The sequence below is a fragment of the Cetorhinus maximus genome, chromosome 5 (genome assembly GCF_964194155.1).
Source record: "Cetorhinus maximus chromosome 5, sCetMax3.hap1.1, whole genome shotgun sequence".
Lineage (NCBI taxonomy): Eukaryota > Metazoa > Chordata > Chondrichthyes > Lamniformes > Cetorhinidae > Cetorhinus > Cetorhinus maximus.
The window spans coordinates 148571886-148584859 of record NC_135883.1 but is presented as its reverse complement, the minus strand read 5'-3'; the positions used below and the strand labels follow the sequence as shown (position 1 = coordinate 148584859).

The following is a 12974-nucleotide window of genomic DNA, read 5'->3' as shown; positions in this document are numbered from 1 at the left end:
TTACTTTCATCCCTGAAAACTGAAACAAAACAGAAAACAGGTCTGATTTTCCAAATGAGCAATTTACATACTTATTACAAGATAAACATACATTTGCGTACACATTATCAGCATAACGTAAACCACATTAGAGTGCAATGCCTAAATTCAGATAATCTTCAAAACAAACCCAACTGAACCCAACCTTTCTTCTGTGAGCTTAACCTCCGCACGGATGGGCCAGTATAGAATTACCACTGCGCATCAGTACTCACAAGAATTGATCAGCTCTTGTAATTGTGTAGAATGGTTCAGGTATTTAGGCCTTTGGTAAATATAAGCATGTGTTTCATTCAAACTACTGAGTAAGTGAAGACAAGAGTTAAAATACTCACTTTCAATTCTATCCAAAACTGAAAAAGATGTTGAACTATGTGCAATGCTAACTAAAATGATTTCTGATGTGGGTTCATAAATCTACAATAGTTTAATTTAAATTTTAGCTGTCAAATGCTTCATCATTGCAGAATGTCACAACTGGGTGGGTACAGTAGGTATGTATAAGTCTGTATTTGATTTTATATATACAAGCATAATGCAATATTTAATTTACTACTCAATTCAATATCTCAATCTGGTTCCTGAGGATGTTACTCTAATTTTCTTTGCATGTCATGTATTTTTCCATTTTAAAGCAGTTTTTTTAAACCTTAATGTTTATGTATAGAAACCCAAAATTAAAATAACTGCAGTCAGGCTGAAGTATTATATGCAGGATTGTATAAATAACTAAAAATTACAGCATACATATAAAATATACATTAAAAGAGTTTAATACATTTGTACAAAAAGCTTTTACATTAGGTTTTCTTTATAAAGCTAACTCTCAGTAGCTCAATATGAAAATACGGTATCGTACGTAAAGAACAAGTTCAGAAACTTTTATTAATGCACAATAATCCACCACTAGTTCCTTGTGTTAAATGGATAAGCAGTAGTTCACTAGATTTCAGACTTATTCTAGACAAAACAAAAAGGTTTTCACAATAAATGCTTTATACATTGTATACATTGATCTTCAGTAAATCACGTCATGATTCTGGTTGATTTACCAATTCAAAAATTGATAATCAGCTGTTACATTTGCTAAACAAAAAACATAATTTTTGAAGTACATTAACAAATTGTACAGTGCAATATCTATGGACAGTGTCTAACTGCAAATGGTTCCACACTTGATTGCGACAAAAAATTAAAGCAACTAATTTAAAACAAAACTGCAGTGCACGCATGACAGCATTGATTAACAATGAAACTCAAAAACTAGTTAGGACCATGACTAAGTATACCATTGGAGTGATATTATTGAAACTGTACAATATAAAAGTGGCAGTTATTTTTCTTTTTAAGATTAGCTCTCAAAACAAAAAGTAGTTACTTGAAAGTACTAAAAACAATATAGTTTTTCAGTGTACTACTTCAATAATACATAATCACACAATACCCAAGCAGGAAATAACTTAGAATGCGATTTCAGCAATTTCAGTACACGGAAAAACAATGACTTCACCGGGAAGAAAGTTTAAATGTGGTCACAGGTATATTCTCTCTATACATATATATATATATATATTTCTATTACCATAAAAAATTATTCATTCAAAATGTAGTTCTTACATACTCAGACCAAAAGAAAATTAGTCATACAGTCTGCGTGTGCCACTGCATGCATTTCTTTGAACAGTTAAACAGACTGTACATAGTAAAAAATAAATAAACCACTACCAACAAGCCAAATAAGTTAAAGAACCAGGACAAGCTACAATGTACAGACTGAACACCAGTCTTTCGATGGGTGCTAACAGAAAGGTGATGCTGTTGGATCAAAAGTCTTGAACATTTCTTTCAGTGGTTTTTTATCCTTTTTACTGTTTAAATCCTCTTCATCCACTTGACTAGGAGGTCCAGAATGTTTAGTTTGTCTTGGGTCACTGTACTGTGGTCTAATTAGACCAGCTAAAGCCTGGATTGGCAGATTATGCACTGCAGGTGCAGAAGTAGCAGTTGCCTGGGATGCTTCAGGCTTTAGCTGTGGTCTGTAACTATCTGACTTTTCTGCACCAAGATCAGTTGCATTCTCTGTAATACTACCTTCTTGTACCAATGAAGATTTATATGTTAGTGATGAGTCACACAGAACATTTTCTGACTTTGTGGGATTTTTTGGTACAAAAAGTTTCTTTACTTGCTCTCCTTCCCTAGAGGAATCTGCTTGCGTCGTTAAAACGGACGTCACTAAACTTTGTGAAGTTTGGGTCCTTGGGTCATAGAGACTGATGCCACTGAGCAACGTGCTGGGGGACCCAAGTCCAATGCCACTTGCAGAGAGTTTGGGAGCGTATGGGGGGAGTGTCTGATCCATCTTAACAGTCACTCCTGAGACTTGTGTAGAACCACTACTTAATTTTGATAAGCGAGGATCTGCTCGTGCAATGTGGGACTCTCTTGAAGTGGTATCTGTGCTGCTGCTTTTCTGCAATCTAGGATTAGATGACTTTTGCAATCGTGGGTCTAAAGGTCTGTCAGAAGAAACCCTTGAATCTGCGCTCTTTTCCGTTTTCATTGCGTTATTCTCCTTCGACCGCAAAGATAGCCGTGGATCAGTTTGACGAGGGTCACTTATAATACTCAGAGCTCTATTCAGCCGTTGATTAGCTATTAATGGAGGGAGAGGCAAGTTTATTGAAGACACTGGGTCTGGCTTTGGCAACGGCAGTGGAAGGAGGTCCTCAGGAGTCCAAACAACAAGTTTTGCAAAGTGAGGTTTAGAGAGGGTGATGTCCATCTTGATATGGCTGAACTGCTTCAGCTGACAGCGTGGATCCCGTAAGGTCACACCAGGTATTGTATCTAAAGGTATTATGGCTGGTTTCTCCCTCAGTTCTCGTTCTGTCTCTTCGTCATCATCGAGTCCTTGTTGCTTATTGTTTGGGATAGGATGAGGATCATGTTTAGGGCTTTCACTAACAGGAAGGCCTACACCGGCATTCTCATGTACCTTCATCTTTCTGGGATCTCTTGCTAATCTTGGATCAGCAGAGACCATTTCTGGAGGTTTTTTGACTTCTCCAGCTGTGCCTTGTCGTAAGTCAGCTCTTAATCGAAGATCTGAAGATTTGTTTTCGGGGGGTTTTTCTTTCACAAGTCTGGGGTCCATATATGTGTAAGATGTCTGTTCAGTTACAGGAGGCTGCTGGCTTTTCATGGTTTCACTTTGTTTCTTAAGAGTTTTCAATATTGATTTTACACTGCTACCATCTTCCTCTTCATCACTAGAATACCAATTTACAGTCTCATCTGAAAATATTAACAAAAGTTCTACGAGTTAAATATAAATACTGATTTTAAGTAAGCAGCATTACCATAATCTGGTGGTGTGCAAATGTAAATAATGCTTTCCCTTCCAGTGCCATGCATCATACTTTGAGGACAACTTGCTCCCAAAGACTTCACTTATGCTGCTTTAGATACAGTCAATAGAAGCAGCATGATACAGGTAGTATTCAACTGTAAAACTTAATCACAAATACTGTTGCCATGGTAATGGTATCAAATGAAGGGTTATAGTAAAATAAGCTTAGGCAGTGTTAAACCAGTTACCACTGAGTTGGGCTGCCTAGTAAAGTAGGGACATAACTCAGCATCAACAGAAAGTTATTAGCACAAAAGGCAATCATAATTGAGGGTGACCTGAATATTGCTCTTTTGGTTTAAAAATAATGAAGAAAAATGTTTCTTATAGATCCAATCGGCCACTAAAGGCAAAGAATGCATATATAATTTTGATGTACAAAACATACAGATCGTGCTAAACACTTCTAGGTGAGCAGTTCTGCAGCTTTCCAAGTGACCTCAAACTGATTATTACAAACATCCCATTACACAAAATGAGACCAAGTTCACCTTTTAACTAAAAATATGGTTTAACATCAACCTAAAGGATAAAACGTTAGATTATATTGAGTTACAGCGTTAACAGATCATAATTCTATCTACACATTACTAAATCTTACTCTAGGCGCATATCTTGTGTGCACAAATACTGGTTGTCACAGTTTTTATTCATTACTTTGTGTCAACATTTCCCATTCAATTTTGCTCTGTAACTGATGTAGTTTCGAGCTCTGACCACAACGTGGCACCATGAAGCAAGTTGTCATCGTCTCATCCAAGTCTATCATCATCTTGTATATACAGCAATTCACTGAATTACCCAGAATTCACAATACAGAAATAGACCATTTGGCTCTTTTGCGTACTCTTCTATTCTTTCTTTTACTCTCCCTTAAAGGCATCTATGCAATTAACCTTCACTGCTCTATATGGTAGCATGTTCCTCATTCTAATTATTCTCTGGGTAAAGTTTCCCCTCAATTACTAATTGGATTTATGAGCAATAATTCACAGCCCTCAGTTTTGATCCATCCCACGACCCCCACAAGTGAGATCATCTTTTCTATGATTACATAAGATATATGGCACAGAAACAGACCATTCGACCCAACCAGTCCATGCCAGTGTTTATGCCCCACTTCAGCCTTCTCTCACCTTTCCTCTTTGCAATCTACCATGGTAACCCTCTACTCCCTTCTCCCTCAAATGCTTGTCAAGTTTCCCCTTCAATACGTCTATATTATTTGCTTCAACCACTCACTGTAGTAGCAAGTTCCAAGTTCTTACCACTCTTTGGATGAAAGTTTTTTTGAATTCCCTACTGGATTTCTTGGCGGCTATCTTATATTGATGTCCTCTAGTTGTGTTCTTCCCCACAAGAGGAAACACTCTCTGCATCCACTCCAACAAAGCCTTTAGTCATTTTAAAGACCTGTTTTAGGTCATCCCTCAGCCTTCTTTTTTCAAGTGAAAATAGATCTAACCCATCAATCCTTTCCTGATACGTGCACGCACACATTTCAGTATCATCCATGTAAATCTCTGCATCCTTTCCAGTGCCTCTATTTCTGTTTTATAAAATGGCTCAGGAATGCACAAAGTATTTAAGTGCAGTCTAAACAAGGTTCGATACAGATTTAGCATAACTTCCCTACTTTCAATTCTACCTCTGCTTGGTTAGTTATTTTTATGGCCTTGCTAACCTGTAGCGCAACTTTTAGTGATATATTTTATGATCGTACTCCAGAACCCCCTAAACTTACACCTTCCAAGTAATAATTGACCTCCTATTCATCCCACCAAAATGTACCTCACATTTGTGTGTGTGGAACTTCCATTTGTCAATTATTTGCCCATTCTGCAAGTTTATTAATGCCCTCCTGTAATTTTCTGCAGTCTTCTTCACCACTGACCACATCCCCCAAATTTGGTGTCATCCACAAATTTAGAAATTGTGTTTTTGATTCCAAAGCCAAAATTTTGAACAGCAGTGGTCTGAGTACTGAACCTTGTGGAACAGCACTTCTCACATCCTGCCACTCTGAATAACTACCCTTTACTCCCATTCTCTGCTTTGTCTTGAAGCCAGCTAGCAATCCATTGTCACTTATCCCCTGACTCCACATTCTCTGACTTTATTCATTAATCTATTATGGGGCACCATATAGAAGGCCTTAGACAATCTAGATAAATTACATCGAATGAATTACCATTGTCTACTCTGTTATCTCCTCAAAAAAATTCAGTACGGTTGGTCAAGCAGAATTTTCCCTTTTGAAATCCATGCTAACTATTCATTATTAATTTTTTGTTTCTAAATGTTTTTCTATTCTCTTCTTTAGTAGGGATTCCATTATTTTTTCATGCCACCAATATTAAGGTTTCCAGTCTATTATTCCTTGGGAATATTCTGTCCGCCTTCTTAAATATAGAAATTACATTAGCTATCCCTCTGGCACTACACCTTTTTCTAATGAGCTATTAAATGTGTGTAATAATGCCTCTGCTATCTCTTTCAGAGATTATTTTAAAATACACGATATAATCCATCTGGATTGGTGGTTTTAAGCTCTGAATTAAAAACAGAAAATGCCAAGAATACTCGGCAGATCAGGCAGCATCTGTGGAGAGAGAGAGTTAATGTCCCTGATGTCAAGTTACAGACCTGAAATGTTAACACTGTTTCTCTCTACACAGATGCTGCCTAACCTTCTGTGCATTTCCAGTTTTTATTTTAGATTTCCAGCATCTACAGTATTCAGCTTTTCGCTTTATCCTTCGAGTTTGATTTGTTTATTCAATGCATCCCTCTTATTCAATTTTAAATGAACTTATCACATTGCTCATCTCATCTTCCAATATTATGTCATGTCTACTTGCTCTCTCTTATAAACAAAATAAAATAATGTAATATTTCAGCCATCGCTCAATCATTACCTGTGATATTATCTTATTCCTTCATGGTCTTAGTTACATCACAGCCTTTTTACTGATGCCTGTAAAATATTTTACTGTTTTGTTTTATGTTCCTTGATTAGTTTAATTTCAAAGTTCCTCCTTGCCTTCCTAATTGTTTTGCCTTCTCTCATCTCATATTCTCTCTTATTCATGCCCTCCGCTGTCTATGTACTTAATGTATACCTCTTTCCTTTATGTCTTTATTTATCCATGGAGTCCCACTAGTTTTGTTCTTTCGTTTGAGCCAAATATATTTTTCCTGCACTCTGTTGAACACAGTCTTAAATGTTTCCCATCATTATTCTCCACTGTCGTTTGCCTATATTGTTGCCCATTTTATTTTCCAAAGCTCTATCCTCAACCCCTCAAAATCAGCTCTTCTCCAATCTATTAATCTGGTTTTCATCATACTTATTCCCTTCTCTGTCATCATCTTGAAGTGTATTATATTATGGTCACTTGTGCCCGATGTTCCCTTACTTTTACTTCTCAAACCTGCTCTAGTTCATTCCCAATTACTATATTCAAGAGCATATTATCCCTTGTTGGGCTTTTTACATCTTGGGTTAGAAAGGAGTCCTCTACACATTGTAGGAACTCCATTCCCTTATCCCCATTACCTACCTTTTTAGTTCAATCAATGTCAGAGTAGTTGAAAGCCTCATGATTGTTATTTGATGCCTTTCACTCAATTCCCTAAATTGTATGCATATTCTTCCTCCACCTTCCTTACACTATTAGGTGATCTGTGGACTACAATATTAGTGAGATTGTTGCTTTATTTTTTATTTCTATCCATATGGATTCTATTTTAGTGTTGCTGATAGCTGCATCCTTGCAGTGACTTACTACATCTGTTGCATTACCCTTGTCTATTCTGTTGCTTCTTCAAAGACTTGAAGGAGGTTGGTAAAGTTTGAACTTCCTTCTTGAAATCCATGTTGGCTATTCTTAATTATATTTTCAGTTTTTAGACATTTTGTAATTTTACTCTTAAGGTTCCATTATCTTTCCTACCATTGACAATAAGCTAACTGGAGTTATTCTATCTCCCATTTTAAATATAGGGATATAAACAGTCCTTCAAATCCTCTAGCACTGTATCGATCTCTAATGAAATTTTCTAAGTATATAATGGTGCCTCTACTACCTCTTTGCTGGTTTCTTTTAGTGCTGTATGTGTGGATGCAACTTGATACAATAGTGAAAAATGCCTGGGACACCCTTCCTTTAATCATTTGTGCCTCATTGAGATGTCCCTCCTCAAGCTTGCTGGCAAAGTATTGTTGAGAACCACTATATTAATGTGCTCAGGTTTGGAACTAAGTAATGGCAAGCGCAATGAAACCTAGCTGCAAGTTCACCGAGTAGTTCCATGCTAGGTCAGAAAGAGAATCAAGTAATAGGCAGGGAGGGAACAGTGTGTACTGAAACTCTTTCAAAGAAAAAAGATCACCCATACACAATCTAAGTCATTAACATTCTTTCACATTCATTCAACATCCACATTCAATGAGAAGTATACAAAGCAGCGCAGAAGATTGGTAATGGGAATCTGGAAGACCTACAACTTCAGGATGGTTTGGTACACAGTTCCATTTACTGACCGTGGTTAAGGTGAGTTCAAGAGGAACCCTTTGAACATTGGATCACAAAGCAACCATGGAATAAGCGTCACCTAGCAAAATCATACAATGAAGAAATAACCTGTAAACAACTGCTGAAGCTTGCTTGGCTGGTGGCGAGAAAGGCCCTCCCCGTCAGATCCTTCCTACACGCCAGGAGTCTCACCCTTCCACACGCTGCCCTTGAGATGGCTGTGGTGGGGAAGAGACCACTGTCCATCTCCTTGTGGAATGTGCCTTTGCAAAGAAGGTCTGGAGATAGATGCAATGATTTTTGTCGAGGTTCATCCAGAGCAGTTCCATGACACAGGACTCCGTGCGCTACGGGCTGTTCCCAGGGACATACTCCAAGACAAACATCAACTGCAGCTGGAGGATCATCAAATTGTTAAAAGACACTCTTTGGTCTGCCCGAAACTTGTTGGTCTTCCAGTGCAGAGAGCTGTCCCGGCCGACTGTTGCAGACTAGCACATTCCAAGGTCCAGGACTATGTGTTGAGGGATGCAAAGAAGCTTGGGACAGCTGCCGCAAAGGCTCAGTGGGAAGAGGTCACTGTCTAAAGCCTTCCAGCCATAGTACACTTAGGGGCTGGGAATTGTATAGACTCCTCTGACTGTATGACTCACACTTAATGTATGCAGTGAATATTACGTGTATCACAATTGTATTGATGCACTTCAGATTGCAACATAATCTATGCAGACAACTTAAATACCATTGCACTAACTGTCTGTTATGATCATTTTGAAATGATTTTGTAATGTTCCTTTGATTGTATTGAAGGACCTCGGTGCAACATGATCCTAGTGGACAACTTGGATGTTATTGCACTTTTTGTGATAGCCATTTTGAAATCTTTTCATAGGGCCACAGTCATAGTTATACAGCACAAAAGCAGGCCCATCATGTCCGTACCAGCATCTAATCCCATTTTCTAGCACTTGGCCCATAGCCCTGGATGCTATGGCATTTCAAGTGCTCATCTAAATACTTCTTAAATGTTGTGAGGGTTTCTGCCTCTATCACCCCCTCAGGCAGTGCGTTCCAGATTCCAACCACCCTTTGGGTGAAAAATTTTTCCTCAAATCCCCTCTAAACCTCCTGCCCCTCACCTTAAACCTATGCCCCCGGTTATTAACACCTCCGCTAAGGGGAAAAGTTTCTTCCTATCTACCCAAGCTATGCCCCATATAATTTTGTATACCTCTATCAGGTTCCCCCCCTCAGCCTTCTCTGCTCCAAAGAAAACAACCCTAGGCTATCCAGTCTCTCTTCATAGTTGAAACACTCCAGCCCAGGCAACATCCTGGTGAATCTCCTCTGCACCCTCTACAGTGCAATCACATCCTTCCTATTGGGTGACGACCAGAACTGCACTCCAGCTGTGGCCCAACTAGCATTTTATACAGCTCCAATATAACCTCACTGCTCTTATATTCTATGCCTCGGCTAATAAAGGCAAGTATCCCATATGCCTTCTTAACTACCTTATCTACCTGTGCTGCTGCCTTCAGGGATCCATGGACATGTACACCTAGGTCCCTCTGTACTTCCTAGGGTCCTACCATTCATTGTGTATTCCCTTGCTGTGTTACTCTACACAAAATGTAATATTATTTCAGATATTTTATAAATAAAGAATATTTTTGCAAAAAAAATGTAAACAAATGCTGTGCATATTTATCACTAAAAAGGCTAATTGGATTTTAAGACAAGATGATAGTATTAACTGCCTGTAGCCAAAAGTGCAAAAATATTGGTGAGGCCAATGGAGCCAATTGCAGCTATTTCTTTGTAATGACTGAATAAACAGGAAGAATTCAGCTTGGCTGCATTGCCTCCAGTCTGCCAATACTCTGTAGCTAGATAAACACACAAGGATCGATCACTTAGTTAGGGACATGATGGCTGTCAAGTGCCCAAACTCCAACAACAGTTGGAGTCTTCAGGACAGAAAGAGAAAAATTAGTCCATCAAATAAAAAGAAATACGTCCTAGGTAGGAAATACAAGAGAGTAATCACCATTCAATGACAGATTCAATCAAATTAACAGCAATTTTTAGACCAACCTTCATCTCTGTTCTGCAGCAACTGTGACTGGTTGTTGTCCGATCCTCCCTCTTCCTGTTGCTTCTGCTTAATTCTTAGAAACAGAGCTTTTTGTTTGGCTGGAAGGAAGTCTGGAACAGTAACAGTAGGTTTACGGCCTGCTGAACTGCTGGCATCAGATTCTGTGTCGCTATCTCTCGAATCGTCTGTAGCCAAGTAAGGCTGATGATCTCTCTGCTCAGATGCCAAATTTGATACTCCATCTGCATATTTTTTAAAAACACAAAAAAAATTTGCTTCTTAAGCCAGTAAGACACTACTAATGGGTCACAAATAAGGTACTTCAAGGAAATTACCTATCTGCCTTATTTATATTTTTCTGAAATAAACACATCTTTTGCCATTCAATTTTATTGTATTATAATGTTCAGATTAACTTCTACTTTGTCTTTCTGCCCAAGTTATAGGCAAGAAACCATTTTCAGGCATTTATCATGTCATAATTTGTGTTAGGCGATATGTGAGACTTGCCCGAGTTAAACTGTTTGCCTACACATTTGGTTGGAATGCAAAAGCCCAGTAAAGGCTCATGGTTCACCACCTGGGGAATTACAAGCAAGAAACCTTTCTTGTATGGCTCCACAATACACAATCTAGAACAAATAATAAATTAGTTTAGAACGCCTTACTGCAAAGCTAAAGAGCTTTGTATGCATATAAAATTAGGCATTTTTAACTACAAAAAAAAATGACAGAATGTAAAGCAGATTGGCTCAACTAGTCCATGCTGGTCTTTTATGCTCCACACTGGCCTCCCTCACATTTCATCTAAACCTATCAGCATAACTTTCTATTCCTTTCTCTAGTGCCATGAAGTATGGTTCAACAGTGTGAACCATTACCTTCTAGTTACTTGAAGCTGTTTATTACATCAGCAGATAGTGGGAATGTTTGGCCCAACTGCAAAGCGGAAACCTTGTCAGTTTTAGTTGAAGGCCAGTTTAAAAACGTGAATACAAATTTTGAAGTCGCTCTGTCTGAACAATGGTTATTTTAAACATGACATACTGTTCCTTTAAGCAGTATTTCCAAATAAGTTCATGCCGTACCTCCCATATGGTTTTCTTGCTCCAAATTATGCACTACTTTCTGTGAATAGTAAGAGTTATAGAAGTCCACTGGATTTTGGATTTGTTGGTATGCGATGTCTTGCTGGTACCCAATGTCTTGTTGCATTTGTTGAGATGCATCAATTGTATATTGTGGATGAGTCTGATTTTGTGATGGTGGCAGTATCTGATGTTCCATGGGCATGTTCATCATAGGTCCCTGAAATCCCATCTGACCCGGAGGTTCATTTGGTCCTGCATTTATTGGTGGACCTGGAAATCCTGGTGGAGGAGGTAAACCAGGATGTCCTGGAGGAACTGGTGCTCCAGGTTGGCCTTGTAACACTGGCTGTCCAGGTAAGCCTGGAGGCATGACTGGTCCAGGTAGACCTTGTGTAACTGGCATATTATGTGGAGGACATGGAGGACCAAAGCCACCTGGAGACTCTGGAGGTCCATTGGGTCCTGGAGGCATCATGTTTTGTTCTGGACCTGCTCCAAACATCTGAGGTGGAGGAGGTAGTTGGTCTTCTTCAAATGGAGGATGTGGGGGTGACGGGGAGTTACAAAACTGTGGCCTACAAAAAAGCAAATGATTAATGAAAAATAGGTAGAATGCCATCTCTTTTTCTGAACCAACCAGTGAGGGAATTTAAAGTACCACTTAATAGCCTTGCTACTCCACACTCTCTTAAAGCCAGGCTCAATTATTTTTAAAAACCACCACCCTTATAAGAGTCAATTAAATTTATAATGAATGCCTCACAATATCTGTTTAACGCAAGTTACTGCTTTCTCTCATTCCCTTGGAGGTCATCATCTCTAGCTGAAATGATACTGCCTTTCCTTTAATGCTATTCTGTATCCAGATGTTTGACTATAGCACTCTTTTCAACCATAGGTGTAATCAAAAACTGCTATTTGTGTGGAAAGCACAAACCCATGAATGAAAGCCTATTTTTCTGTAGTGCTGTAATAACTACAGACTGGGGCAGGAAAGCTGCTCGATTTCCCAAGTATAAAACCTGAAGTAGCATTATGTGTAAATTTCTTCTTGTTTTCCAACGAAGAGAATAACTAACTCCAAACTGATATTCTCAAATTATCTAACAATTCAATCAGCACTGACAGTACTGTTGCTGTTCTAAACTTAAAGTAATGTATTATTTATTAAGATTTGTTAGAATTAGACCTTTACTGTCATTTTAAAATCAAATTTGTAATATGTAATGAAATCTGGTAGATGAAGTTCAATAATGTAATATATTTTATCTATCATTTTCTGCACAAAACAACAGGTTGAGAGGGTTGTAAAAAGCTCTAATCTTCAGGTTTTGAGAGAAACTAATTCAGTGCTCCTATGGTTTTCATAACCAACTATGACTTTACAACAGGCCATTCTCAAATTTGTAGGACAACACAAAGTCCGCATTTTGAATATTTTAACTCAAAACACTGCTTCAAGATCCTGAATGGCCTTAACAAGGTGGGTATCAAAAGGATATTTCCTCTTGTGGGTGAGTCCAGAAGTAGGAGGTACTGTTTTAAAATTAGGGGTCACCCTTTTAGGACAGAGATGAGGAGAAATTTTTTTCTTTGAGGGTTGTACGACTTTGGAACTCTGCCTCAGAAGGTGGTGGATCAGGGTCATTGAATATTAAGGCAGAGGTAGACAGATTCTTGTTAGGTATGGGAATCAAAGGTTATCGGGGGTAGTTGGGAGTGTGGAACTCGAAACACAAGGTCATCAGCCATGGTCTTATTGCATGGCGGAGCAGGCTTGAGGGGCCGAATGGTCT

General features: G+C 38.5%; 1 protein-coding gene across 7 annotated transcripts in view; it reads right to left on the bottom strand.

The window, feature by feature from the left end:
• Nucleotides 1-796: 796 nt before the first annotated feature.
• The window catches only part of zc3h6 (zinc finger CCCH-type containing 6), a 55741-nt gene continuing 43563 nt past the window's right edge, over nt 797-12974 (bottom strand). For all 7 annotated transcript variants that reach the window (XM_078542663.1, XM_078542659.1, XM_078542662.1 and 4 more), the window contains 3 exons: nt 11176-11753; nt 10087-10329; nt 797-3336 (listed from right to left, as the gene is read on the bottom strand). In XM_078542663.1, the coding sequence (XP_078398789.1) occupies nt 1838-3336; nt 10087-10329; nt 11176-11753 (2320 nt within the window). In that variant the 3' untranslated portion in view covers nt 797-1837. The remainder of the gene's footprint in view (nt 3337-10086; nt 10330-11175; nt 11754-12974) is intronic.